This window comes from Tursiops truncatus, chromosome 6 (assembly GCF_011762595.2).
Source record: "Tursiops truncatus isolate mTurTru1 chromosome 6, mTurTru1.mat.Y, whole genome shotgun sequence".
NCBI classification, from domain to species: domain Eukaryota; kingdom Metazoa; phylum Chordata; class Mammalia; order Artiodactyla; family Delphinidae; genus Tursiops; species Tursiops truncatus.
Genome location: NC_047039.1, coordinates 63,005,768 through 63,031,451, shown reverse-complemented (window position 1 = coordinate 63,031,451; position 25,684 = coordinate 63,005,768). Strand labels below are relative to the sequence as shown.

The following is a 25,684-nucleotide window of genomic DNA, read 5'->3' as shown; positions in this document are numbered from 1 at the left end:
GCCTCTCCAGCCTTTATTGTTTGTAGATTTTTTCATGATGGCCATTCTGACCGGTGTGAGGTGATACCTCATTGTAGTTTTGATTTGCATTTCTCTAATGATTAGTGATGTTAATTTAAGCATTCTTTCATGTGTTTGTTGGCCATCTGTCTGTCTTCTTTGGAGAAATGTCTGTTTAGGTCTTCTGCCCATGTTTGGATTGGGTTGTTTGTTTTTTTGATATTGAGTTGCATGAGCTGCTTGTAAATTTTGGAGATTAATCCTTTGTCAGTTGCTTCATTTGCAAATATTTTCTCCCATTCTGAGGGCTGTCTTTTGGTCTTGTTTATGGTTTCCTTTGCTGTGCAAAAGCTTTTCAGTTTCATTAGGTCCCATTTGTTTATTTTTGTTTTTATTTCCAACTTCTCTAGGAGGTGGGTCTAAAAGGATCTTGCTGTAATTTATGTCATAGAGTGTTCTGCCTATGTTTTCCTCTAAGAGTTTGATAGTGGCTGGCCTTACATTTAGGTCTTTCATCCATTTTGAGTTTATTTTTGTGTATGGTGTTAGGGAGTGTTCTAATTTCATTCTTTTATATGTAGCTGTCCAGTTTTCCCAGCACCACTTATTAGAGAGGCTGTCTTTTCTCCGTTGTATATTCTTGCCTCCTTTATCAAAAATAAGGTGACCACATGTGCGTGGGTTTATCTCTGGGCTTTCTATCCTGTTCCATTGATCTATCTTTCTGTTTTTGTGCCAGTACCATACTGTCTTGATTACTGTAGCTTTGTAGTATAGTCTGAAGTCCGGGCGCCTGATTCCTCCAGCTCTGTTTTTCTTTCTCAAGATCGCTTTGGCTATTCGGGGTCTTTTGTGTTTCCATACAAATTGTGAAATATTTTGTTCTAGTTCTGTGAAAAATGCCATTGGTAGTTTGATAGGGATTGCACTGAATCTGTAGATTGCTTTGGGAAGTATAGTCATTTTCACAATGTTGATTGTTCCAATCCAGGAATATGGTACATCTCTCCATCTGTTTGTATCATCTTTAATTTCTTTCATCAGTGTCTGATGGTTTTCTGCATACAGGTCTTTTGTCTCCTTAGGTAGGTTTATTCCTAGGTATTTTATTCTTTTTGTTGCAGTGGTAAGTGGGAGTGTTTCCTTAATTTCTCTTTCAGATTTTTCATCATTAATGTATAGGAATGCAAAAGATTTCTGTGCATTAATTTGGTATCCTGGTACTTTACCAAATTCCTTGATTAGCTCTAGTAGTTTTCTGGTAGCATCTTTAGGATTCTCTATGTATAGTATCATGTTATGTGCAAACAGTGACAGCTTTACCTCTTCTTTTCCGATTTGGATTCCTTTCATTTCTTTTTCTTCTCTGATTGCTGTGGCTAAAACTTCTAAAACTATGTTGAGTAATAGTGGTGAGGATGGACAGCCTTGTCTTGTTCCTGATCTTAGGGGAAATGGTTTCAGTTGTTCACCATTGAGAATGATGTTGGCTGTGGGTTTGTCATATGTAGCCTTTATTATGTTGAGGTAAGTTCCCTCTATGCCTACTTTCATGAGGGTTTTTCTCATAAATGGGTGTTGAATTTTGTCAAAAGCTTTTTCTGCATCTATTGAGATGATCATATGGTTTCTCTCTGCTATTCATTTTTAAGTAAAAATAGTAGTACATTAGCATGGTAGAAAATTAGAATAGTATGAAAGGGTACACTGAAAAGTAATCTTCCATCTCAGACTGCCAATCAACTGATACTAAGTTTCTTATGTACCACTCCAGAAATTGTCTGTGCACGTATAAGCATGTGTTTATGAATATACAGAATGTGGAAAAATCTTAAGTGATTCTATAATTACATTTTCCCCGTCGATGATACAGAAGCAGAAAATATGACCCAGTTTCCTTCATTTACTTTGAAATTTCATAACTGTAAGCCAAACAATTTGCGTATTTGGTAGCTTATTTTTTGCCATTTTCTGTAGGCTTACCCTGTAGCCTCTATTTGTAGATTCAGCGGCGTATTTCTAAATTTTATTTCCTAGTATTTTCAATATTCTGAATCACGAGAATACAGTGATTGATTTATTGGATGTTTTTTTCTCTGAAAACTCAAAAGTTCTTGGCCAGTGATTCACACGAGCAGGCATCCCCCCGGAGCGAGCGGGATGGGAAGGGCGTTTGTTTCAAACTTCCTTCTCCTTTCACAGATTCTGATTAATCTGCCTGGAGGATTGGGGTGGGTGGAGGGTTGTCTCTTCCCCTTCTGGAATTGCAGTGCACACGAGAAGTATTATGAATGTGAACAGCCTGGTGGCAGGAAAAAGGTTGAAACCACTATTCTGTGCAGAAATCTCTTGAACAATAAATGTTACTTAACCACTATAATTCATCACAAGGAAAGAAAAGATCAGGATAAATGTCTAATGTGTAAGAAACACTCAGTGGGCTGTTACGGGGGAAGAATACTGTATATTAGAGCACTTAGAAACAACTCTAATTTGTAAAAACCCACCCTTACTTAAGCATGCCTCACATCAGTCTGTAACTAACAAGCACACAGGGAGAGATTTAACGTGTTAGTGTGATAGCTCTCTTAGCTCATGTTGTCTCCTGGGAAAATAAGCTCCTGATCTTGGGCCTGTGACATACACTTTTTTTAATCTTAACACATGTGTTTTCTCTTTGCTGAAGTGGGCAAAGTAGATGTCTTACCTGGTTTGTTTTGAAATAATGTTCTGATTACATTCTGCTGTGCTCATTCAGTGTTTTTGCCAAAGTTCTAATTCCAGCTACAGTGATTTCCAGTTTTCTTTGAGGCAAGACACAAACAATAAAACAAGCTGCATTATAATAGTTCAAGATAATGGAATATGGTTTTTCCAAGGGAGATGGTAGCGAATGGTAGATTTCCTACTTTATCGCGTGAGCCTATAGATGACCTTCTACGTTAACAGGAAGAAGCGTTGTCTTCACGTGCAAAGTAACGGTGTTCACAACCATTGCTTCAGCACACATAAAAGGAAAAACTGTCTGGAGTAAACCACCTCTTTTTTGTAAGGTTGTTTTTGTGGATAATTGCTAATATATTGTTTCTTATTCTGACAGTGCTTTGTTAAGGGAGAAGGGGGAAAGAACCAATATTTTGGGGGAAGGAGGTGGTCATTTCCTATAAGATATTAGAAGATAACCTACAGTATACTGCTTTTCCTATCATTTTAATGTAACTCCAAATGAGAGTAATTTAGAAAAAATTCTTTGGAATTAATGGGTTGCCTAAACGTCTCACCTGGGGGCCTGCTCCTAGAAGTACAGTCACCCTGTAATCAGTAGCATTCATTTGCATAGGATTACTCCATTTTTAGGCCTTTTTAAACAATTTGTTCTCTGAAGTAGGTTAAGCACAGCCTGTGCAGTTTCACTTATTCTCTTAATTTTCTGAGCAAGCCATATTTCATTGAGAGTCTGATAACGAACTTCAGCTCAGACTTGGTCAATTTGCTAGATTTCCAGTGAGCAGAGCCTGTTGCTTTATCACAGGGCCCCATGGTTGGGCTTGGTACCTGGTGGTTTGGTTTTGGATAAATGACGTTGTTTCTGCAGAAGCCAAACCAGCCATGATGAGATGGTACAAGTTACAGTACCTTTTCCTTTTTTCCATTATTCTCTCTGAAACCATGACTTGGCAGCAGTCCTTATCTGGAGGGGATTATTTGGGGGTTGGGGGTTCTTAGCTGCAACTGACAGAAATCAACTCTGCCTGATAAGTAAGAAGGGAACATATTAATAGGATATCGGGTGAGTCATCGGAACTCTGGAAGCCTGGAGAAGCTGACTGGGGACTGCGCTATTATTTCAGTGATATGTTACCGTAGTGTACCCTACAGCTGCTTAGTGAGGACATGGCCAGCCTCGGGAGTGGGCACAGCCAATACCACTGCACTGGCACTGCTGCCACTGTTGTCTGCCCTCCTACCAGTGTGCCTGTTGGCCCCCGCTTCCTTCTAGGTCCTAATTCAGAGCCTTGGTGAATGAGCCCAGCTGGTGGAGCTTAGGTCTTGTGCCAGTAGTTCCTTTGCTGCAAGGGAGGCTGGTGTTTTCAGTTTCTTTGGTAGGAGGTGACCTCCCACTTCCCACCAGGACTCATCAGGTGATGAAATTTCTAATCGCGGGAAAGGGTTTCAAATGCTGGGCAAACCAAAAGGCCGAGAAACATCCAGCACAGAATTGGGAGAATGTCTTAACCCGAAGCGGTGTTATGTCTTTTCTCCTTTCTAGCCCATAGATGAGAGCAGCCAGATGAGTGACCTCCCTGTCAAAGTGACTCACACAGAAACCGGCAAGGTCCTGTTTGGCCCAGAAGCACCCAAAGCAAGTCAGCTGGATGCCTGGTTGGAAATGAATCCTGGGTATGGCACTAAAGCAGAATTATTGGTGTTCTTTGACTTTTCAGGTTTTTGTGGTCCTCGTAGAATCTGGGAACTAAAATAGCATGACCTTTGCTGAACTGCTTAAAGTTATTACCTGCATTTGTATATAGAATGTGTCATATATTTGTGTATAAACACACACACACGCACACACACAGTTTTATGATTAAAAAGCTAAGCTTCCTCTTCCTTCCCACTCCTTTTCTTGTAGTTACGAAGTTGCCCCTAGATCGGACAGCGAAGAGAGCGATTCTGATTATGAGGAGGAGGTACGTCTATATCTCTGTTTGGAGTTCATTGGCTGGAAAGTTCACGGGGAAGCACCTGTGTCCTTCTGTCTCTTCGTCCTCCAGTTTTGGCCATCGGGTGACAGCTGAGGCTAAGGGTTTGACAGAGCTTTGCTGGTGCATGCCTAGTAGCACAGTGACCTCTCGGGGGCTCCTGGCGAATGTGGAAGCTTGGTGAATTCTAAATTTATTTGAAACCGAGAAGAGAGAAGCTGGCATTAAATTGGAGATGGTAGAAAGGTCTTCTGAGGAAAATTGGAGATGGATTACTTTGGGAAGGGCAATGCCATGCTTCTAAGTCGTTTACACTGAGGGCTAACAGCCTAAAAATGTCTGAAGTTCTTTAGTCCTTGGGCCTGTTTGAAGCTGTAAGTGTGGAAACTTAGACCAACAGGGCAACATGCACTTGGTTTCATGGGTTAATGGATCCTCTTGGGTTTTCTCTTTAAATGTGATTCTTCCTTGAATTCTTTGGCTATACTTGTTAGCCACATTTGTCAGTCTTCTGGAAGGAATACTCAATATATCCAGAACCTAAAATGGTAATCTTGGATACTTTTAAGAGAAATTAAGGAATAATAAAGGTATCTTTTAGATCAACTTTAAAATCCTTAACAATTACAAATAGAAGGATTAAAAGATTTTTATCTCCTTTATTAGAGCATTGTTAGCGTATAGTCATTAAATCTGGTGTTTACCAGTGTAGGGGAATCTTGGTTCCAAGGATGCCGTGGCCAGAGCAGAGCAGCCTTACCAATGACAGCTCACCAGAATTTTAAGACCGTTGTTATTTTCTTCTGTTTTGTGGACCTGTGTTTTCTAAATTAATCTACCGTGGACACTTACTGCTTTTGCAAAGAGGAAAGATAATAGAAGTTACTTTTTTTTTTAGAAAAAAAGCATGCTGTTAACAAGCAAATACTTCTGAAGGCATGCTTTATTTTATTTTATTTTTTTAATAGGCTATTCTTTCTCTGAGGTACTTGAAACTTACAAAATCAATTTTTAAAATGTCTCTTGTTTACTCGGATGAATGGGCCCATAAGCGATCCGTTGGAAGAATCTTCTCGTTGGGTCTGAGAGCCAGGGAGGGACAGAGATGAGGTAGAGAAGGCGGCTCAACCCACAGGTGCCCTCCTGAGACTGGCAACTGCAGACAGCTCCAGAGAGCTGGGACTAGAGTGAACTCTGACCTGGGGGTCCGGAGACCAGGTGCCCATCTCGTGGCGAGTCACGTCCCCCCTCGGTGCTCACCTGGATGTGAAAGAGCTGTGCCAGCTCCTCAGTTTACCCCTTGTGGCTCAGTGATCTGTGGTCGTAGATTTGATTTTCAACATTACTATCATGTCAGTTTGTATTGTTTCATTCAAGCCTGATGGAAAAGCGTGGTTCTCTTTAAGCCTACTTCTAAAGGAAATTCTCCTGGATCGTCTGGAAAGATTCAGCCTTCAACACCAGTGGGTAGTAGTGGGCATTATGGGTATTTAGTGAAGCTTTTCCACAGGCCAGCAGAACGAAGTATACAGTTGCGAGGTGGGGAGGTGATGAATCCTTTGCCATGTTATTGACAGTTTTAATCTAAATAGCCAGAAATGTGGGCTGTGAAGTGGCCACAGAAAGCACACACAGAAGGCCACGCGCTCACAAGCTCCAGTCTCTCCACTGTGAAGACGTGTGGGACCATCAAAGGCCCACTGGCATCATCAGAGACGAGGACAATACTAAGATCCCTTCAGTTGGCTTTGGAGAGAAGGGTATAGAAGGTCACCAAGTTAGCAAGAGCAGATATGGTCTACAGGACTCTCTGATGACCAAATAATGATAGATATCCATCTTTCTGGCATGATTTTTACATATTTATTCTTGGGAGCAAGGGTTCCAGGGGATCCTCAGAGAGTTCCTTTTGTTCTTTCATTCAGTGATGTAAACAGCGATGGAGAGGTAGGTACTGCCTGGTGGAAGTAAGGGTTAAGTTTACGTCCTCCCTCAGTTGTGTGCACCTCACTTGTGAAGTAGAATACTATTCACTCTCTTTTCAGAAATCGCCAAGCCTAGGGATTCCCTCGTTAAAACGGAATCACCCCCATATCTTTGTTCCTTCCCCAGGATGAAGAGGAAGAGTCCAGTAGGCAGGAAACTGAAGAGAAAATACTTCTGGATCCAAACAGCGAAGAGGTTTCCGAGAAGGACGCTAAGCAGATCATCGAGTATGTGTCTCTCAGAGTTTTGTCTCTTGCAGATGCATTTCGTGAGGGTTGCGCTTTATGGATTTTAGTTTAGAGAAGTTTGTCTAAGGAAGGAAGGCGACCTCACGCCCATGCTTCACCCAAAACGCCACCGTCAGAGGCCACCAGACTGTCCCACTGCTCAGCACCCCCCTTGCGCCCTCCCCCACTTCATGACTTCCTCGTTCCTGGGCTCCTCACGTGTCACGCGCTTCCGTCCCACGTGGAACCTGCCCCTCCAGCTGGCTGCCTTTCCCGCCTTCCTTAATGGCGCCAACACCCGCCCAGAACCCCAAGTGAGAAACGTCCTCGTTCCAGTAGCTTCTCAGCCACTGACTCCCCTACCCAGCTCTTTTTTTTTTATTAATTAATTAATTTATTTTTGGCTGTGCTGGGTCTTCGTTTCTGTACGAGGGCTTTCTGTAGTTGCGGCGAGTGGGGGCCACTCTTCATCGTGGTGCGCGGGCCTCTCACCGTTGGGGCCTCACTGTTGTGGAGCACGGGCTCCAGACGCGCGGGCTCGGTAGTTGTGGCTCGCGGGCTCTAGAGCGCAGGCTGAGTAGTTGTGGTTCACGGGCCCAGTTGCTCCGCGGCATGTGGGATCTTCCCAGACCAGGGCTCGAACCCGTGTCGCCTGCATTAGGTCTCAACCACTGCACCACCAGGAAAGCCCTACCCAGCTCTTCGCCTGTGTAGCTCTAGTGTTAAAAGAAAACTGTGGCGAAACACTACGCAAAATAGAATATTTTAAAGTGATGAGATTAAAAAAAAAGCAGAAATAGACATTCTAATATTTTCTCCTTTTATTCCAGGGCTGTGTGCCCACTTCAGGAACCTGTCTTTTATTCATCTGCCCCCAGTTTCTTCACTGAAGGTTTTCAAGACCCCCCTCAACGGCCCCTCACTGCCTGTAGAATAACTCAGTAGTTGGTTAACAAGACATAGAAAATGGAAGACGACCTCTCCTCTTTCCTATCTCTTTAATGTCACCTTTGGCCTCCCTATCACCTGTCTTCCAAGTTTCAGGCGGTGTTCTGTGGATAGGATTTATCTTTGTACTTCAAGGGCCTAGGACAGCTTCCCTGGCAAAGTGTGAACCTGCAGGTGTACGATTCACGCTCATAGCAGTCCCTTGAGGTCGAGCGGGCCTGCGTTCAAATCCTGACGCCACCACCTTTCATGTGACCTGGGCAAATTCGTGAACCTCTCTCAGCCTGAAGTTCTCCACAGGCATGAAGTGGGGACGGTAACAACAACGTCTACCCTGCTTGCTTTTCGCGAGGATTACAGATAATATGTTTTAGCTGCCGGGCATGAAGTAGGTGATAAATAAAGCTCTACTTCCTGCAGCTGTTTTCGGCTCTCCATTCATGCGCCAACTTCTCTGTGTGTGACTCTCCACTTTCTCTGGCCCAGGACAGCTAAGCAAGACGTGGACGATGAGTACAGCATGCAGTACAGCGCCAGGGGTTCCCAGTCCTACTACACGGTGGCCCACGCCATCTCGGAGAGGGTGGAGAAGCAGTCGGCCCTCCTCATCAATGGGACCCTGAAGCATTATCAGGTAACTGGCGTGGTGTGTGTTTTCTCGGCAGGTCTCAATCTGTTACCTAATTTTGATGAGAGTATGTTGTGCGCATGCCCGTTGCTGCAGAGAGTTGACCATGGCAAACATTTGGGGTCGCATTGCTTCTAATATGGCGATTCTCTCCCCTGTGCCCGTAATTTTTGTTTTAGAGTGTTCATTTTACCGTCTTCCCTAGAGCGTACCCATTTTCTCTTCTATGGCTTTGGGATGGATTGTGTTTTCAGAAATCCTGGGTTAACTTTTGGAACCCCTTTACCGTGGATCTCTTTGGAGTGGAAAACCCAGCCACATTCTATGAGTGTAGGGAACATCTGTGCCTCTTTTTTGAAGTAAATGAAGTATATATTTCTTCAAAAATGTCAGTGGTGTCTGTAGTTTAACACTATGGACTCAGCTACCTAGGAGTTGCTATCTACTACATTTACATGCTTTTTTTTTTTTTAAGACACATTAGAGTGGTGAGCATCCCTGCTTTGATGAAAACTACGCTGTAAGCATAACGTGCGTTTCATTTGACCTGTCTAGAATGAGGTCAGCTCCTGTCTTCTACCTCCTTCTACTTCACAGTGTTTCCCAAAGCGTGTTCCTTGGAACATTTGTCCCATGAGATAGACCTCCCAAAGAAAGGGAAAAATAGGTTCTGTGGTTAAATAAATATGGGAAATACTGTCAGATAGAGCTTGGATTACGGTATAATTTACTATTCCAAATTTGGATACTTATGAGAATGAACAGTGGCCCTTATTACTGATCATAGGTGTCACCCAGGACTTCCCAAGCCAACCAGACATCTGGGCACTCTAGCAATGACCCTTCTTGGTAATCCATGGTGTGTGTCAACACACGCATGGGCTCTGCAGAAATAAATGTGTAAACTCTAACTGCATATCAGCATCCTGCAGTGAAATATCTTTCACTTCGTATTTCCCAAATTTCTCTGACGACCAAACTTTCTTTTCATGTATCATATACCTGTTCACATCCTGTAAAATTAGGGCCCTTTGGAATATACTTTAGGAAGTATATGCTTTAGGCCAACAGTTCTCAAACTCTCTGAACTTGGATCCACTAAACTCCTAAAACGTGGCACTGTGTTGGCTGCCACTGCATCAGGGTGAAGGATACAGAGGCCACTACTACAGTACTGCCTTGATTTGTGTTAAAGTGCCAGCAGTTTACACCCACCACTGCTTTTGCATCATCCGTGCAAATGTCAACACATTATAAGAGGCAAATAATACCTTAGTGTTAATAAGAAAATCATTTTGACCTTGTGGATCCCCTGAAAAGGTTTTGGGGACCCTCAGGAGTCCCTGGAGCACACTTTGAGAACCACTGTTCTGGCTGTAGTAAGGTCATGTTTTCTCCAAAGACCATGCTACTTTCATGAAGTTCAAAGTTGTTTTCATCTGATTTGGCCCACCTGACATAGATGTTAACTTGTAGTTGGTTCTGATGAACTCTTGTATGTCTGTATATGGCAGGTGCATCGTTAGATTACTCGTGAATAACTTTTAACGCTACATTGATTTCCTCCTGCCATCCAGCACCTTTGAAAGCATTCTTTGTCACTGTCTTCTCAAAGCTACCTCCTCCTACTTCCATATGTGAATTTTTTTTTTTTTTTTTTTTTTTTTGCGGTACGCGGGCCTCTCACTGTTGTGGCCTCTCCCGTTGCGGAGCACAGGCTCCGGACGCGCAGGCTCAGCGGCCACGGCTCACGGGCCTAGCCGCTCCGCGGCATGTGGGATCTTCCCGGACCGGGGCACGAACCTGTGTCCCCTGCATCGGCAGGCGGACTCTCAACCACTGCGCCACCAGGGAAGCCCTCCATATGTGAATATTATGGCCTTCTTCCTCTACTGGGCTGCTGTAGATTTCCTGAACATACCTTACTCTGCCCGCCTCTGGGTTTTTGCTTCATGGAGTTTCTTCTTCCTGGTCTCTGACCATCCATATCTACCTGATGAAATCTTCTTTATTTCTCACAAACCAACTGAAATTGTGGCTCAAAGCCTTCCCAGATCGTTGTATCCATGAGTATGCTTTCTATCGTCTTGCTCCTTGACAAGTTTTTGTATTGAAAATAGTTACTTAACCTTGACATAGCTGAGGCCTTCCTGCTGCTTCCTGGAAAGCCACGTAAGCTTGGCTCAATACCCAACCCCTCCAGTTCCATGGTCTAGGAAAGTCCAAATCACTTCCCACTTTTTTTGTGAATTTCTAGTCCCCTCTGCTGCCAGTTTCTGCTTCTGTTTTATCTGGGATTAAGACAGATGCAAAATTCAGCCCCTTTGCCGATTTTCATTAAAAAAAAAAAAAGAAATCCACTACCACCTTAGCTGAATTTCCTAAAGGTCTGGTGCTCTCGGAATCATGTTGCAGGTGTGCATCTCCTCCCACCCACCACTAAGAGTTCCCGGCATTCCCCTTCTGCCCCTGTGTCTTTTGTGCATCCCCGTGGGACCTCTTTCAGTTCCTCTCATTTCTTGGTGTTGCTGCTCCTCTGCAAAAACCTTTAGGATGATTCGGAGTCTTGCATGGTATGAGGCACCCTAAGTGCTTATCCAAGTATTTCTTCAAACCATTGCAGTACTCTTCCCAAGAAAAATTCTGGCCCATACAATTTTATATGTATGACACTGGCACTGCCAACCACGTCTTGGTGCGTGAATGGCTTACCGGGTCCTCTGACTGCAAGCTTCTGAAGGGAGGCGTGCATGTTACATACCTAGGTTTCCATCTGCTCTAGCTCCTTGCGTGGTCCATTTAACAAATACTGAAAGTAAAAGAATCACTTGCTTTGTTTTTACATAAACCAAATTAAAATTAACATTTCCCTAAGCATAACTTCATTAGCAAGCTAAATTGACTTTAGCAATTATATACAGATAGATAGATAGATAGGTAGGTAGATAGATAGATAGTAAACAGAGAGAGAGAGAGAGAGAGAGAGAGAGAGAGAGAGAGAGAGAAAGAGAGAGACAGAGAGAGAGAGAGAGAAATACGATCCTATCACTTAAACCAGAATCTGTGATATGGTGGTGGAAGGGAATTAGTGGTTGGAGAGGGAAGTTGAACAATGTTGTATTTTCACCCAGACTTTCTTGTGTTTAACATGGAAATCCAAAACTGTGTCTCTGGTGCTGTGCTTTTGTTCTTTAAAAATATGTTGAACATGTTTCCAGGCAGTCAGCTGCCCTTGGGGAGCACTTACATTGCAAGTTTCCATGTGATGCCTGGGAGCTTTCTCCGCCAGGAAGTGCCCTCCTGTGGGCCCAGCAGGTGCCCCTGGCTCCCTGGTCACTCTGCGTCCTCGCTTGAGGGGATCCCACCCCGGGGGGCCGGGAGGCTCTTCGTCACCAAGAAGGCTGTTTCTAATGACCTGTGATCTTCGTGCCAAACCTGCCTTCTGGTTTGTTTTTCTTTAATCCTCATGGTGGCTTTTTGTGCTTGGAGTGGTTGGAATGGATTTTCGTTTGGGTTTTCTTCATTTATAATAATTCTAGAATGTCATGTACTGTGAAATGCTAAGTAGGGATGAACGGCAAAGCTGCTTAAAGTCCCCCCAGTATGCTCCAGCCCATCACTTCTAAATCTGATTAGCACTCAGCACCTGCCAAGCATCAGGGGCGATTACAGGCTCATATATGAAATTCTCTTTGTGTTGGTGCTTCCCGTACTTTCCTACTGTGGGAAATCCAACGTACAGCACCGAGGAGTTAAGAAGTCGCAGCCTCACTTGCTTTGTATTAGTATTAATTACCTGTGCAGATCTTGGATAATTGAAGCAATTACTCTTCATTTCAGCTCCAGGGCCTGGAATGGATGGTTTCTCTGTATAATAACAATTTGAACGGAATCTTAGCTGATGAAATGGGGCTGGGAAAGACCATACAGACCATTGCACTCATCACTTATCTGATGGAGCACAAAAGACTCAATGGCCCCTATCTCATCATTGTTCCCCTTTCGTAAGTAAAGCCATTTATTCTGCAGTTATCTTTCTTTATGTTGGAGCTTGCCCTATTCATAGTTTGTCCTTGTTTTTCCCTTAAGGCAGAATTGTAGCCTGTAGTGGGATTATCAAGAGCATATAATCCGGATTTAGGTTTTCTTTTCCCACCCTTTGATTGGCTGCATAAGCACAGGATGAAGTGATTTTTTTTCAGCCCTTAGCATTGCGGTCTACACAGCCTGCACACTGTGCAGTGGGTCTCATTCTTCATCACGCCTAAAGTGGTTCATGAAGCTGAAAGGTTTTGATTTTTTTTTAAGATTTCTTTGATTTTTTTTCTTTTTCCATTTCCAAAAGGTTATATATATATTCAAAAATTATATATTCTTAAATCTTCCTTCAGTGTCCCTCTTAAAGCAGAATCTAAATCAAAATCGTAACTATGAATTTTGCATTAAACCGCCCTCAGTACTCGCAGTTTATCTGCAGTGACTTTGTCACTTTGTAAGGATGGGTCTTCACTGTTAAATTCCCGGTGCCTCGCCCACTGCATGGCTCCTCGTGGGTCTTTGGTGGATACCCCTGAGGGAAGGGATACCTGTTCAAAACCGCCCTCCTTGGATGGGAGTGTGTCTCTGACTGTGGGTGTGAGGTTGCAGTTCTGTTCACTGAGATCGTCTTCTAGATCTCAGTGCTAATTACAGACTTGGGCCTTGCGAAAAAATATTGTTTTAGTATTTCCTTCAAACTTTGTCTAAATGAGTTATTTACAGACCTCTTTAATCCGTATTATTTGAATCCGTGGAACTTAGACACCCTTTCCATATTATCTACATCTTGAACATATATTTTGGGTTTTATCTGTGTTTTGCATGTTCTGACTCATATGTTACATTGATGCTTTCAGGGATTTTGCCTTTTAAGGCATTTAATATTTTTCCCCTGCCCCCTCTTGACAGATTTATTTAGTATGTTCATGTGCTTCTGTCGTTTCTTTTTCCTGACTCAACTTTTCTCTGAACTTTATATGGCTGTTTCTGAAGAGTCCCCAAATCACTCTGGTAATTGCTGTTTTTCAGTATTAAAATTAAGATGTTTTTCGCCATCTATATTCATGCATTCTTTAATTTTTTTTCTCTTACGAGATTTCGTGTGAATCCACAAACAAACTTGTCATGCTTTGTGGCGGCTTATTTCTAACTTATCTCTTATTTCCACACCTTTAAAATGAATATGCAGTTGAGCTATTTTATATTCTCTAGCCCCTTTCAAGGTGAGACCCAAAAGTAAGAACGTCTTTTTAATCACAGATTTTTATACAGATGTCTCTCTGTATTTTGTTTTCTTTTGTTCTATAGGACTCTATCTAACTGGACATATGAATTTGACAAATGGGCTCCTTCCGTGGTGAAAATTTCTTACAAGGTTTGGAATCCTGTATTTATTTTTTGCTTTTCCACATTTATATATAGACCCCATTTTCTTCATTCCCTATGCACATCTGTGAACTGTATCTGGTTGTAAAGTTTTGTCATGTACATCATGTACTGAACAGTGAGAGTTAATCATCCCAAGAAGATTACTGTAATAAACCATAATTACTTTCAGATAGGGAAACGCAGAAGAAAATTGTTAATTATCATATTGCGAGGTTTCTGATGAGAGTAATACAAATGACAAATATCACACATCCCGCGTGCTGCTGCCATGCCCACTGTTCCTGCAAAGTTAGACAATTACCCGGGCGCCCGCTGGACGCTCCTGTAGAAATGGAGCCTTTCAGCGGAGCAGCGGGTTCTCTGCCACCTTGGGGTCACCGTAATTTCCTTTTCTTTCTCCCCCACTTCCCTCGGTCTGCAGTGGGAAAGCTTCTCCGTAAAGGTCTGAAAAGTGTCCAGACGTGTGAGCAATTTTGCCAAGCACTTTCTTCCTGGATAATGGATCTGTATATGATAATTGCATGTATGTGCAGTCCTTAGTCACATGCCTGGGCTCCATTAAGCCTGAGTAGTGAGAGACAACGCACGCCTCCTTCCATCGGGTAATATACATCTGTATTTTCTTCCCATTCAGGGCACCCCTGCCATGCGTCGCTCCCTCGTCCCCCAGTTACGGAGTGGCAAATTCAATGTCCTCCTGACTACTTATGAGTACATTATAAAAGACAAGCACATTCTTGCAAAGGTATGTTTAAAAAAATTCTCTTATCTCTAATTATGGACTATCGCAACTGGAGTGTAAAGTGTTCCCCAAATTATACTCACTAGTATAATTTGCTCGTTAGATGGCTGGTCTCTCTCTCTCTCTCTCTCTCTCTCTCTCTCTTTTTCAGTCAGATGTATTTTGGTCATGCGTTTTTCATTTTATGTATGCTGGGGTTTTTTGTGTTTTATTTTGGTGGTGGTTGTATGTCACTGATCCTGGGACTCTTACCTACCCTATCCTATCATAGTTTATGCACTTGCATCTCTTAAAAAAATTCACCTGGGGGCTTCCCTGGTGGCGCAGTGGTTGAGAGTCCACCTGCCGCTGCAGGGGACGCGGGTTCGTGCCCCGGTCCGGGAAGATCCCACATGCCGTGGAGCGGCTGGGCCCGTGAGCCATGGCCGCTGAGCCAGCGGGTCCGGAGCTTGTGCTCCGCAGCGGGAGAGGCCACAGCAGTGGGAGGCCCGCGTACCGCAAAAAAAAAAAAAAAAAAAAAAAAAGAATTCACCTGGGTTCCTTCAACTCTTTTTTTCTCTCCAACAGCCCTGAACGTCGTGCTTATGGAAGAAATAATTGTTTTTGTTGCCCTGGGATATTGTCAGCAGCGTAACGTCATTTCTCTTATGTCTTTGTCTCTCCAGAGATGAGTAGGCATTTCTCCATATGGTCTTCTCCATATGAACATTTATCCCAGCTGCAGTTTTTGTGCTGTTCCTGTTTTATGTTTTTCCTGGTGAAATAATGGGCTATTATTGTTTGAATTACTCTGGGCTCTTTCTGTGACTATTTATTTGGAGCCGGGAAAGAGTCGTTTTCTACCTGTGACCTACATGTCTGCTAATTTGTATGTCCTAAGTTGTCCTTTAGCCAAAAAATAGAATTTTTTTCTCCATTTATATCATCTTGTGTCCTAATATATTCATGTAGAATGATGGGAGTAGTTTCTGTCATAGAGGAAGCATGAAAACTTAATTTTTTTTCCTTTAGTAATTTCTTTTACCCTGTGGTGTTTTGAAAGCACTATAATCTGAAACTAAGTTATGGTCAGAATCGAACAGAATCACTGTTTCTGGGGTCTGTTCTATCTCTGCATTAAACCTTTGCCCTGGGAACAGAGTTCTGTTCATGGCCTCCTAGGAAATAACATAGAGGAAATGGGCTCCCAGGGGAGGTTTGTTTAATCCTTGAGACGGCACCAGCAACAATGCTGTGTTCCTCTTCCTCACGCTCCAAGATGAATTTGGCGGTGTCAGGAATGACGTGTTTTCAATATAACTGTGGGAATGTGTTTGTACATTTGAGATCCTTTAAAGAAAATTCATATCATGTCTTCTGCCTATGTATTTCAGAATTCATCAGAGACGCCTGGTAACGAGGTGTATTGCTTTTATTTGTCACTGGAGAAATGAAGCTCTAGAAAGGGGTAGTCATTTTTTTCTGAGTGCAAGACCTAATTAGTAGTAGACCCGATAGCAAAATCATAGGCCTCTGATTCCTTGTTTATTATTTCAGAAGCTAAGTTAGGCAGGGAAGTAGATTTAGAACGTTGACTTAAATACATTTTTATCTCCTGGCCTCTTTTCACGCTATTGGTAACTTTGGGACAATTGATCGTACAACTTTAATTATCCTTAAGCAATTTTCTCAGAGGTAGCAGAGGAAGGAAAAAAAATTTAAAAACTCTGGGAGTTTCTTTTACCCGAACATCCCAGCCTGACTGATGATTTTATTCCTTTTCCCGGGACTTCACTGGTGCTTCTAATGAGGAAGGAGAGGACTTTACAGAACGCTTTGCCGTCTCCCTCCTCTCTAAGAGCTTTGCAGCGGGATCCAGGGACATCTGAGCACCAGATGCTTTTCTTGGCCGTTGCCGCTGTTTTGTGGGGAATGGATAGGCTTAGTGGGATATTCCTCATTGTTCTCACCTTGAGAAACAATGACCTTGGAGAGGGCTGAAGGGTCACATGTGAGAGGGGAAGGGGACTGTGTGTAGACTTAGGAAGGAAGATCGTGACATATGGTCACATTTTTAATTTTTGAAGTGATAGTTATGCTGGTGGAATATATTGTGTTTAATTCTGAAGTTTTGGCATAAACAGAGGAATGCTATTTTAGCACTGCCCTCTCTGCCAGTAAGTCTCTCCTTTCATTTTAGACATCTTGAAATTGGGGTCCTAGACCTGGCAGGTAAGGAGTATGTATGAACTAAGAGAGTCCGGGTTGCCAGATCTTCTAACGTTTTAAAAGAAGCTGGATGTCCAGATTTTTATGTGAAATGTTCCAATTTTTAAACGTTAGCAACTAAGTTCAAATTAAAAAAAAAAAATTAACAAAAAAAAACCATGAGCCAAACCCTGAAGGTAGTAGTCAGCCAAGGCAATAGAAAAAGGGCACGAAGCCAGAGTACTTCCGCTGCAGGTGCCTGCTGACGCCATCTTGGAGAAATCGGTCATTAACCTGTGCTTCAAGTGAGGAGCTATATTCTGTACTTACTATGAGCAGAGGTAACAGAGCCATTAAATCCGGCATAGCTGACATGACATAACATTAATAGAAGGAGTATTGGATGGGGAGACACAGGAGCTAATTCTGGCCCAACCATTTCATTCTGGGCCCAAGTTTCCGTCTCTGTGAAAGGGTAATTTGGAATCACATTCTATCAATCCATTCCATTACTACATAGTGCACGATGATCTGTCAGGTATGGGAAATAGACTGTTAAGATTCTTTTATGCTAAGGAATCTCATGTCATAGCTTTTACCAAGCATGAGTTCTTTGGTTTTCCACATCACCACTTGCCTCTTAGAAGCAGTTGTGTTTTCCCTTGTTCACCGCATGTTGGTCCTTCCTCTTGTGTTATAGATTCGGTGGAAATACATGATAGTGGACGAAGGCCACCGAATGAAGAATCACCACTGCAAGCTGACTCAGGTCCTGAACACTCACTACGTGGCCCCCAGAAGGATCCTCTTGACCGGGACCCCCCTGCAGAATAAGCTCCCGGAGCTCTGGGCCCTCCTCAACTTCCTCCTTCCCACGATTTTTAAGAGCTGCAGCACATTTGAGCAGTGGTTTAATGCTCCATTTGCCATGACTGGAGAAAGGGTACTGGCCTAACTTTTGTTTTTCCCGCTGCATCACAATGAAATGAAATGAAAAGACCTAAAGCTGAGAACACTAGAGCCACAGAAAACCCATAGGGTGGTTTACAGTGTTGGAAAGTATCAGGAAGCCAATCGGTGGATGTGTATGTTCTCACTCCAGGGATATTTTTCCATCCAAAGAAAATGGATCTAATAATGGATGTAAGATCTAGGATCTAGGGTGTCCTAATCCCATTGTCTTTTGCCAGTGTGTGAACCAGGCCAACAGAGGGTGTTTCTGGCTGGTGGAGTGCTTAACTGCTACAGGCCACAAGGAGGATAAATGCAGAGATATTTGTTCAATCTATTTGACCACAACTCAACCAACTGAATATAAACCTTAAAAAGAAATATTTCCTTGTTATAAACTTGGGCTTCCCTTTAAACCATTTCCACATTAAGAGTCTGTATGTAAAACCGAACTGGTTTATACTAATTTTCTTTACACATTGTTTTCAGGTTTTATGTAAGCCTGTCTTGTGTGTATATAAATAACTCCTCAAACCCTGGAGTAGCCATTTTCAAATTTCTTATTATCGTTCCTTCCACTATAGGAACGAAAAGCCACTTAAAATGCTTCAGGGAAATTTATGTTGGAACTATTTGGCCCTTTAATTTTGAGATGTCACAGGTACATTAGCCTTTTGTTAGGAATTCACTGGCTTGCCCATTTGGAGAAGGTAACGTCAATCAGCTCTGCCCCCTAGAGGTGAATAGAGGAAGGTGAAGGAGAAAGCGAAGGAGTTATGTATAAACAGGACTGAACTTGAACAAGATCAGAGCAGAGCAAAGGAGGATGCAGGTAGAGGGGCTTAGAAAGCCACCGATGTAACCTGGATCCACTCTTGTTCTTTTCAGGTTCAGGCCCTGTTCCGTTGGTATGTTTCTGCATCTGAGACAATCAAAGTTAAGAGCCTAACTTAATGCTTCAGTTTGAAGGAAGAACGCATTAACTCTTGCCCTTTTACTCGTGTTCTACCTCAGCCTTTAGTCAGCCCTTACTGCAATCATATCCCATAAAATTCTGAGCTGTTAACACTCCTGATCTAAAACTGATGACTCTGGGCCGTTTTCTACAAAACTCAGCATTCAGACCAAGACACCCATTTAGAGGCTGTTCTGTTACCACCTGGTAGGAAGGTGGGAACAGCATTCTGAGGTGTACATGATGGGTATAAACCTAGCCTTAATGCACATAAAATTTCAATCATATATTGAAACCAATAATAAATGTAACATGAAGAGTCATTGCATGAGAGAGCTTTTTTTTAAAAAAGGCAAAAGATCAAATTCATCTAAGGTTCTCTTATAGGTGGACTTAAATGAAGAAGAAACTATATTGATCATCAGGCGTCTGCATAAGGTGTTGAGACCATTTTTACTGAGGAGACTGAAGAAAGAAGTTGAATCCCAGCTTCCAGAAAAAGTATGTTGCAAATTCAAAAGTTGTGGTTTCTTCCCCTGCCAATACATTTGGACTACCTGCCCCTGAAATTGTGTTTCGGAAACAACAGGCATGTATTTTAGTTCCAGGTAACTGGGAAATATCTTAAAGGATTTTTTTTTGTTAAATGGAAGCTAGGGGATTTAATGTAGAGAGAGAAGGGAAGTTTTAGCATTTCATCTTGGTTTCCAAAAGTTTGGGGGCAGATTTTAAAAAATCACCAAATTCATTAAGTCTCATTACATTTTAGCTTTAACTTACATTCACTTAACATTACATGAATTAACATTCTGTTTTAACTTTAGATTTTTTCTTTTTACTAACCTCGTTGAGTTCACTCTTGCGGGCGCCATAGAAATGTTCTGCTTTGAGCCACATAAGCCTCTGATTTTGGGGCTTGTATCAGTACCAAGGGACGTGGTAAACATTTGCCGGGTTTCCCGGTAATGTGTTTACTATTAGATGCTTGGGATGTCACGGTTCTGATAGTAAGTGAAAACTAGGGTTCCTGCAAATTACAGACGCATCATCTAATTTAAGTTCCCGTGAACATTTTAAGAAATATTTTTCAGATGACTTTTTGGACACTGATTTTTCAGTGCTTTAGAATGTCTTTTGAGCCCTTAGCTCCACATTTTGGGGTTGGATTTGGGTTTTGGTTTAATATGTTTTTGATCATAGTTTGGAACCGCACACACTGGAGTTCTACGTTTCATTCTCTTAAAAGATAGATTGTTTGGCATTGTGCACTGTTTGTTGCATGAGATAGTTTGATGTGCGTTTTCTCTTTAGGGGAGCCAACTGTGAAACGTGTGTTTTGCATCATTGTGTTTTAATGACTCTGTTTTTTGAACAGAGTGGTTCATCCCGCCCAGTTTTAAGTGGGATTGGCAAGATAGTATACAAAGTTGATCACTTTGCTAAGAGAGAATTTTGATCCCTAAGCCCCTATTCATTAGCAGTTGGAAAAAAAATTAAATGTTAACACGGTTCTTACACCATGCTTATCCCAGCAACAACCTAAATATCTGAGTATTTTATTTTGCTAGTGAATGCATCTTGGGGATTGAATGCCGTTGATATTTCTTTGACTTCGTGTGGTCTTGGCATCTTTGGGTAACCCCCTTTCTATTCAGTATGGACTTTAGTTACAGAATAAGCTGGGGAATGGGTACAGTGGTCATGTGGCTGCCTTGAATGTTACTGAGATCCTGCAAGTTATAGAGACGGAATGTTAAAGATTTTAATTTGTCCCATACTTCCTTTTGTTTCTTTAGAAGAGCTATAAAATAAAAGGCAATTAACTGAAGTTCTTCAGTTATTCATTCCATAAAACTCCTTAATCTTGTTACTCATTAGTCTGTATTAGCCAGTCCTGAATGGCTAATATAGATAGATATTTTAAAAGCACATTACAAGTTGAAAGTATGCCCTGTTTTAAGAAAATCCATTGTATTAAAATCCAAACTTCTGGGCTTCCCTTGTGGTGCAGTGGTTGAGAGTCCGCCTGCCAATGCAGGGGACACGGGTTCATGCCCCGGTCCAGAAGGATCCCACATGCCGCGGAGCGGCTGGGCTCGTGAGCCATGGCCGCTGAGCCTGCGCGTCCGGAGCCTGTGCTCCGCAACGGGAGAGGCCACAACAGTGAGAGGCCCGCGTACCGCAAAAAAAATCCAAACTTTTGCAGCATAAGGATTATGGGGTGATTGGTTATATCACAAAGGGATTCTTTGCTTTACTAAAATGTCTATTTCACAGCTCTTTTCACAAGAAAACTTCCTGAGTATTGATAAATTTTTAAAAATCTAAGATTAGATTTTCAAGAGCATGTTTCCGACGTAAAGTACACATGTACTGTTTAATATCCATATTTTTATATTGGAGGTATGTTAGACACCCTGTGTGTGATATACAGGCATACCTCATTTTATTGCACTTTGCTTCATTGTCCTTCATAGATACCATGTCTTTTTCCCCCAAATTGAAGGTTTGTGGCAACCCTGCGTTGAGCAAGTCTGTCAGCACCATTTTTCGGCATATGCTAATTTCATGTCTACGTGTCACGTTTTGGTAATTCTCGCAATATTTCAAGCCTTTTCATTATTGTTTTATGTGTTACGGTGATCTGTGATCAGTGATCTTGGATGTACCATTGCAAAAAGATGATGACTCACTGAAGGCTCAGATGATAGTTAGCATTTTTTAGCAATAAAGTATTTTTTGATTACCATATTCCCTTTCTTTTGTTGGTCTGGAACGGAACCCGCACTGTCTCCAACATATGACTGAATTATCTGTGGATAGCTACCTTTACCTGGAGGCAACTTGGTGGAGTGGAAGTCATGGGCTCTGCCCGTCAGAGTGGACCTGGGTCCCCACTGCATTCTCCGTCTCATACTAGCTATGTGAGCTTGGGCAAGTCTCTTAACCCAGTGGGTGTCAGTGTTCTCATCAATGAACTGGCAAATAGACAATACCTGCTTCACAAAAGAGGATTGAATGGATGCAGTACTCATAACACTATGCCTGGCACGTGGTAAGGGCTCAACTGGTGACAGCCGCTACCACCAGAGTCCTTACTTTCTACTCACACTGCCATTTCTGTTGCTGACTTCTGGTTCTGCTTCCCTGTTCACTTCAAGTTCTTTCTCAGTGTTCTCTGGTCCTGGCACTTTCTGTGTTCCTGCCCCGTCTCTGTCCCCATAACCTTTTCATGGCGAATAGGGGAACTGATCACTTGACATGTGTATGTAGCTGTTATTGATGTGGTTTGGCCAGTTTTCACTCTTTGCTCTTTCTACCTTGTTAGGATTTTTTTAATCTGGGGAAGATTGGCCATTTAAGTGTCATCCTTGGGGATAAGGAGCTTTCTTCCGCCACCATCTGCTTGTAGCCACAAACAACATATATGTCTTTCTCAGGCTGCATAAGGAATCTAGAAAGGAATTGTGGCCGATGGCAGGAAAAGGCTAAATATTTTATAGAAGTGATGCTCAAATGTTTTCATGAAAAAGAATCAGGGAAGTGGATTTCCATTTTATTTTTTAATTTACGTATAATAAAATTCACTCTTTTTGGTGTTATAGTTCTGAGTTTTGACAAATACATAGCTACGTTAACTCTACCCACAATCAAAATACAGAACAATTCTGTCTCCCAGTCCCCCTGACCAAAAATTTCCTAGTGCTCTCACTTTTTAGTCAAACTCTCCCTCTACCCTTAGCCTCATGCAACTGCTAATTTGTTCTCCATCCCTGTAGTTTTGCCTGTTCCAGAATGTTGTATGAAGGGAATCAGACAATGCGTCTCATCAGACCTTTTGCATCTGGTTTTTCATTTAGTGTAATGAATTTGAGATACATCCAAGGTGTTGGATGTATCATTAATTGGTTCATTTTTATTGTTGAATAATATTCTATTATATTGATGCACCAGAGTTTGTTTATCCATTTAACTGAAGGAAATTTGGGTTGTTTCTAGTTTTTGATGGTTATGCATAAGCCTGCTGTGAACATTTGTGTATAGGTTTTTGTGTGAACATAGGTTTTCATTTCATTTTAGTAAATATCTAGGAGTGGGCTTGCTTGGTCATATGGTAAATGTACACATAACTTTATGAGAAACTTCCGAATGGTTTTCTAAGGAGTCTCAACCATTTTGTCGTCCCGCCAGCAATGTATGAGCATTCCAGTTTCTCCACATTCTCCTCAACACTTGATATTTTCAGTTTTTAGCACTGTTGGCCATTTCAATAATTGTGTGCTGATATCCTGTGACTCGTCTTCGTGTGTTTATTTGGCATTCATAGGTCTTCTTTGATGAAGTGGTGCTTAAACCTTTGGCCAATTTTTTTCCCAATTATTTCTTTTCTTATTGTTGAGTTTTCAGATAGAAAAACTCTTAAAAATACAAAGTACCAGCCCTAGCCCCAGTAATTCTGTTCAGTATAGTGGGAGTGACCTCAGGAGTCTGTATTTCCTCAGATGATACCAAAGCAGGCATAGAAGGGCCACAGTTTGATAAATGCAGTTCTACTTCATAGAAAAATTAGTTTTAATGAATGAGTATTTAATAAAAATTAGTTTTAATCAATGAGTATTTAATGACTTAATGAGTCTAATGAAACGCCTAATGAGCAAGAGAATATACTGTCTCCAGGCCCCTCCCAACACCACCACCAAGCTACTGGCATAAGATCCATTCCTTACACTTACGGAAGAAGGGCAGTTCATGGAAAAGGGATTACATAAAACCTAACTTAAGCTAAAGAAAAATTGATGTTTCGATTTAGCTCCCATTTGAAGTTGTCTGTGCTGACTTTCCCCTTTGTATAATTAAGAACCAACTGTACTTGCCATTGGCTGTGTGTGTGTGTGTGTGTGTGTGTGTGTCTAAATATAAAATATGTATACAATGTCTGAGATTAACTAGAGGTTGACCTACCTAAAATCGACCCTGATTTTGATATAATCTGCATAAAACCACGAAAAAGCATTGTTTAGATGGGCAGCTTTTATATTCATTATATAAAAATTTAGAATGCTTGATGTAATTAATCATCACTTTGTTCCTCTCTTGCCATAGATTCTAGAACCTGGGACTTGCATAAATTTAATCTTGGAAATCTCAATTCACAAAGTGATAATATATCACACACCGTAGTCTGGATTTATTGGTCTAATAATGCCTCCTTTTGGAAGGGAAATTATAAGTGAAGAATAGTGTTTAGGGAGAAACTGTGAATAAAGGTTGAAAACTTTTACAGGGTTATATGGGAGGAGAGTCTGGGCCAATATAACCCCCCAGTTTAGCTCCCTGAAGGGACCGATTTGATCATGACTAACATATGGAGTCTTAGGAGATAACTGTCATGTCCATGAGGCTGACACCCCAATTTTACATATAATTTGAAAATAACAGTCCCAGTGGCTCTCATAAGCCTAACGTGTTGGGAGAATCATCCCTATTAAAGAGTCATAGATTTTATTTCCTTCAACACCAGCATATTTTGAGGAACTTTCAAATTCATGCTCTAATCAGGGACCATCGTGTTTTTTGGAGGTGACCCAGACCCAACAGAGTTTGAGATGGTGCGATGATTACAAAGACTTTCCTCGCCTTGCCACTGTCAGTCTGCATGTCTACCTTAGAATTCTTCAGTCTGCCCTTTTCTCAATGCATAGCTCTGATGGCTTGCTCCGTGCACTGCACTGCCCTTGGGTGGGGCTGGAAGGTGCAGGAGCTGTACCAGAAATTGGAGGCATGGTGTGAGATGTCACTGAGCAATGGCATGACGATGAAAGGCAGCATCATCCACCCCATCAGGAGGAAGGATCCAGGCATTCAAGTGCTTTAGGACAGGGGTCCCCAGAGCACACAAGCGGGTGTGTGTGAGTATGTGGGGAGGTGCTTACTAGTAATCCATTGAGGTGTGGGAAGAAGATTTTAGAGCTTCCATTTATATTACTTTTTCTCTTAAAAATAAAAAAAAATTAAGCTTTATTAATTTAACATACAGATGGACACTGGTACCCGTGTGGTGTGTATGCACATCAGAAAGTCAGGATACCTTGCTTAGACTGTATCGGTTATCCCGGGCGGGAGTGTGACGGGAAGCACCTCCACCTGGGGCATCAGATATCCGCTCCCCGTCACAGCCTGGTTCCTGCGCTTTCTGCCTACTGTGAGCATTGCGGGTTTCCCCGTATCCAGATAAAAGGATTCTAGGATGATCTCATTTTAACTAAACTGACACCCCCGACCCTCAGAATGAATGAAGGGCTTTAAAAGATTCTGCAAAGGATTGCAGGTTGAAAACAAGACGGATGACGTAAGCACAGATGGACGGTAGGAAAAGGGCAGTCCTGCCACCTCTCCTGTTCCTAGTGTGGGTTTTCACCAGCCCCATTATAACCCAAAAAATTAGATGTCATCAAATTGGCCTCTTAAAATGTAGGTATAAATCAACTGCCTTTAACATTGACCCCTGTCCTAAAGGTAACTTGTGTTTTGAGACATTAATGTCCGCGCGTGCGTGTAATTCATAGTTAAATATATGGGCGTGTATTGGGAAGAGGCGCTTTAGCGTGTCTTCCTGGTAAGGAACTGCCATCGAAAAAGTTTAATGACCACTTCTTTGCGGGAAATGAAAAGGAAGATTGACTTTGGCTGATAGATGTGATTGGGGAAGGTCTTCCAAAGAGCCCTCGGGGAGAGTAAAATTTGGAAAGGAAGCCCTAAGACTAAGGACCCTCAGCCCAGGCCTGGGGGAAAGTACAAAGACAAACAAAACAGCTTGGACTTGTTTGGGAGGTTACAGGGAGCAAACGTAAAATATAGTCGTGAAACTTAGGATGGTGATTTTGATGATGTGTATCAAACTAGCTTCTGGTACCCCCTAATGGTGCTTGG

At 42.1% G+C, this 25,684-nt stretch overlaps 1 protein-coding gene across 6 annotated transcripts in view; it reads left to right on the top strand.

Annotated features, from left to right (window-relative positions):
* Nucleotides 1-25,684, top strand: part of SMARCA2 (SWI/SNF related BAF chromatin remodeling complex subunit ATPase 2) — a 172,865-nt gene that overhangs the window by 54,102 nt on the left and 93,079 nt on the right. For all 6 annotated transcript variants that reach the window (XR_012332534.1, XM_019934753.3, XM_033858132.2 and 3 more), the window contains 9 exons: nucleotides 4,271-4,401; nucleotides 4,634-4,691; nucleotides 6,816-6,916; nucleotides 8,351-8,498; nucleotides 12,333-12,496; nucleotides 13,839-13,905; nucleotides 14,554-14,664; nucleotides 17,549-17,791; nucleotides 19,142-19,255. Coding sequence is in view for 5 of the 6 variants with exons in the window: in XM_019934753.3 (XP_019790312.1) it covers nucleotides 4,271-4,401; nucleotides 4,634-4,691; nucleotides 6,816-6,916; nucleotides 8,351-8,498; nucleotides 12,333-12,496; nucleotides 13,839-13,905; nucleotides 14,554-14,664; nucleotides 17,549-17,791; nucleotides 19,142-19,255 (1,137 nt within the window). In the remaining variant the exon portion in view is untranslated. The remainder of the gene's footprint in view (nucleotides 1-4,270; nucleotides 4,402-4,633; nucleotides 4,692-6,815; nucleotides 6,917-8,350; nucleotides 8,499-12,332; nucleotides 12,497-13,838; nucleotides 13,906-14,553; nucleotides 14,665-17,548; nucleotides 17,792-19,141; nucleotides 19,256-25,684) is intronic.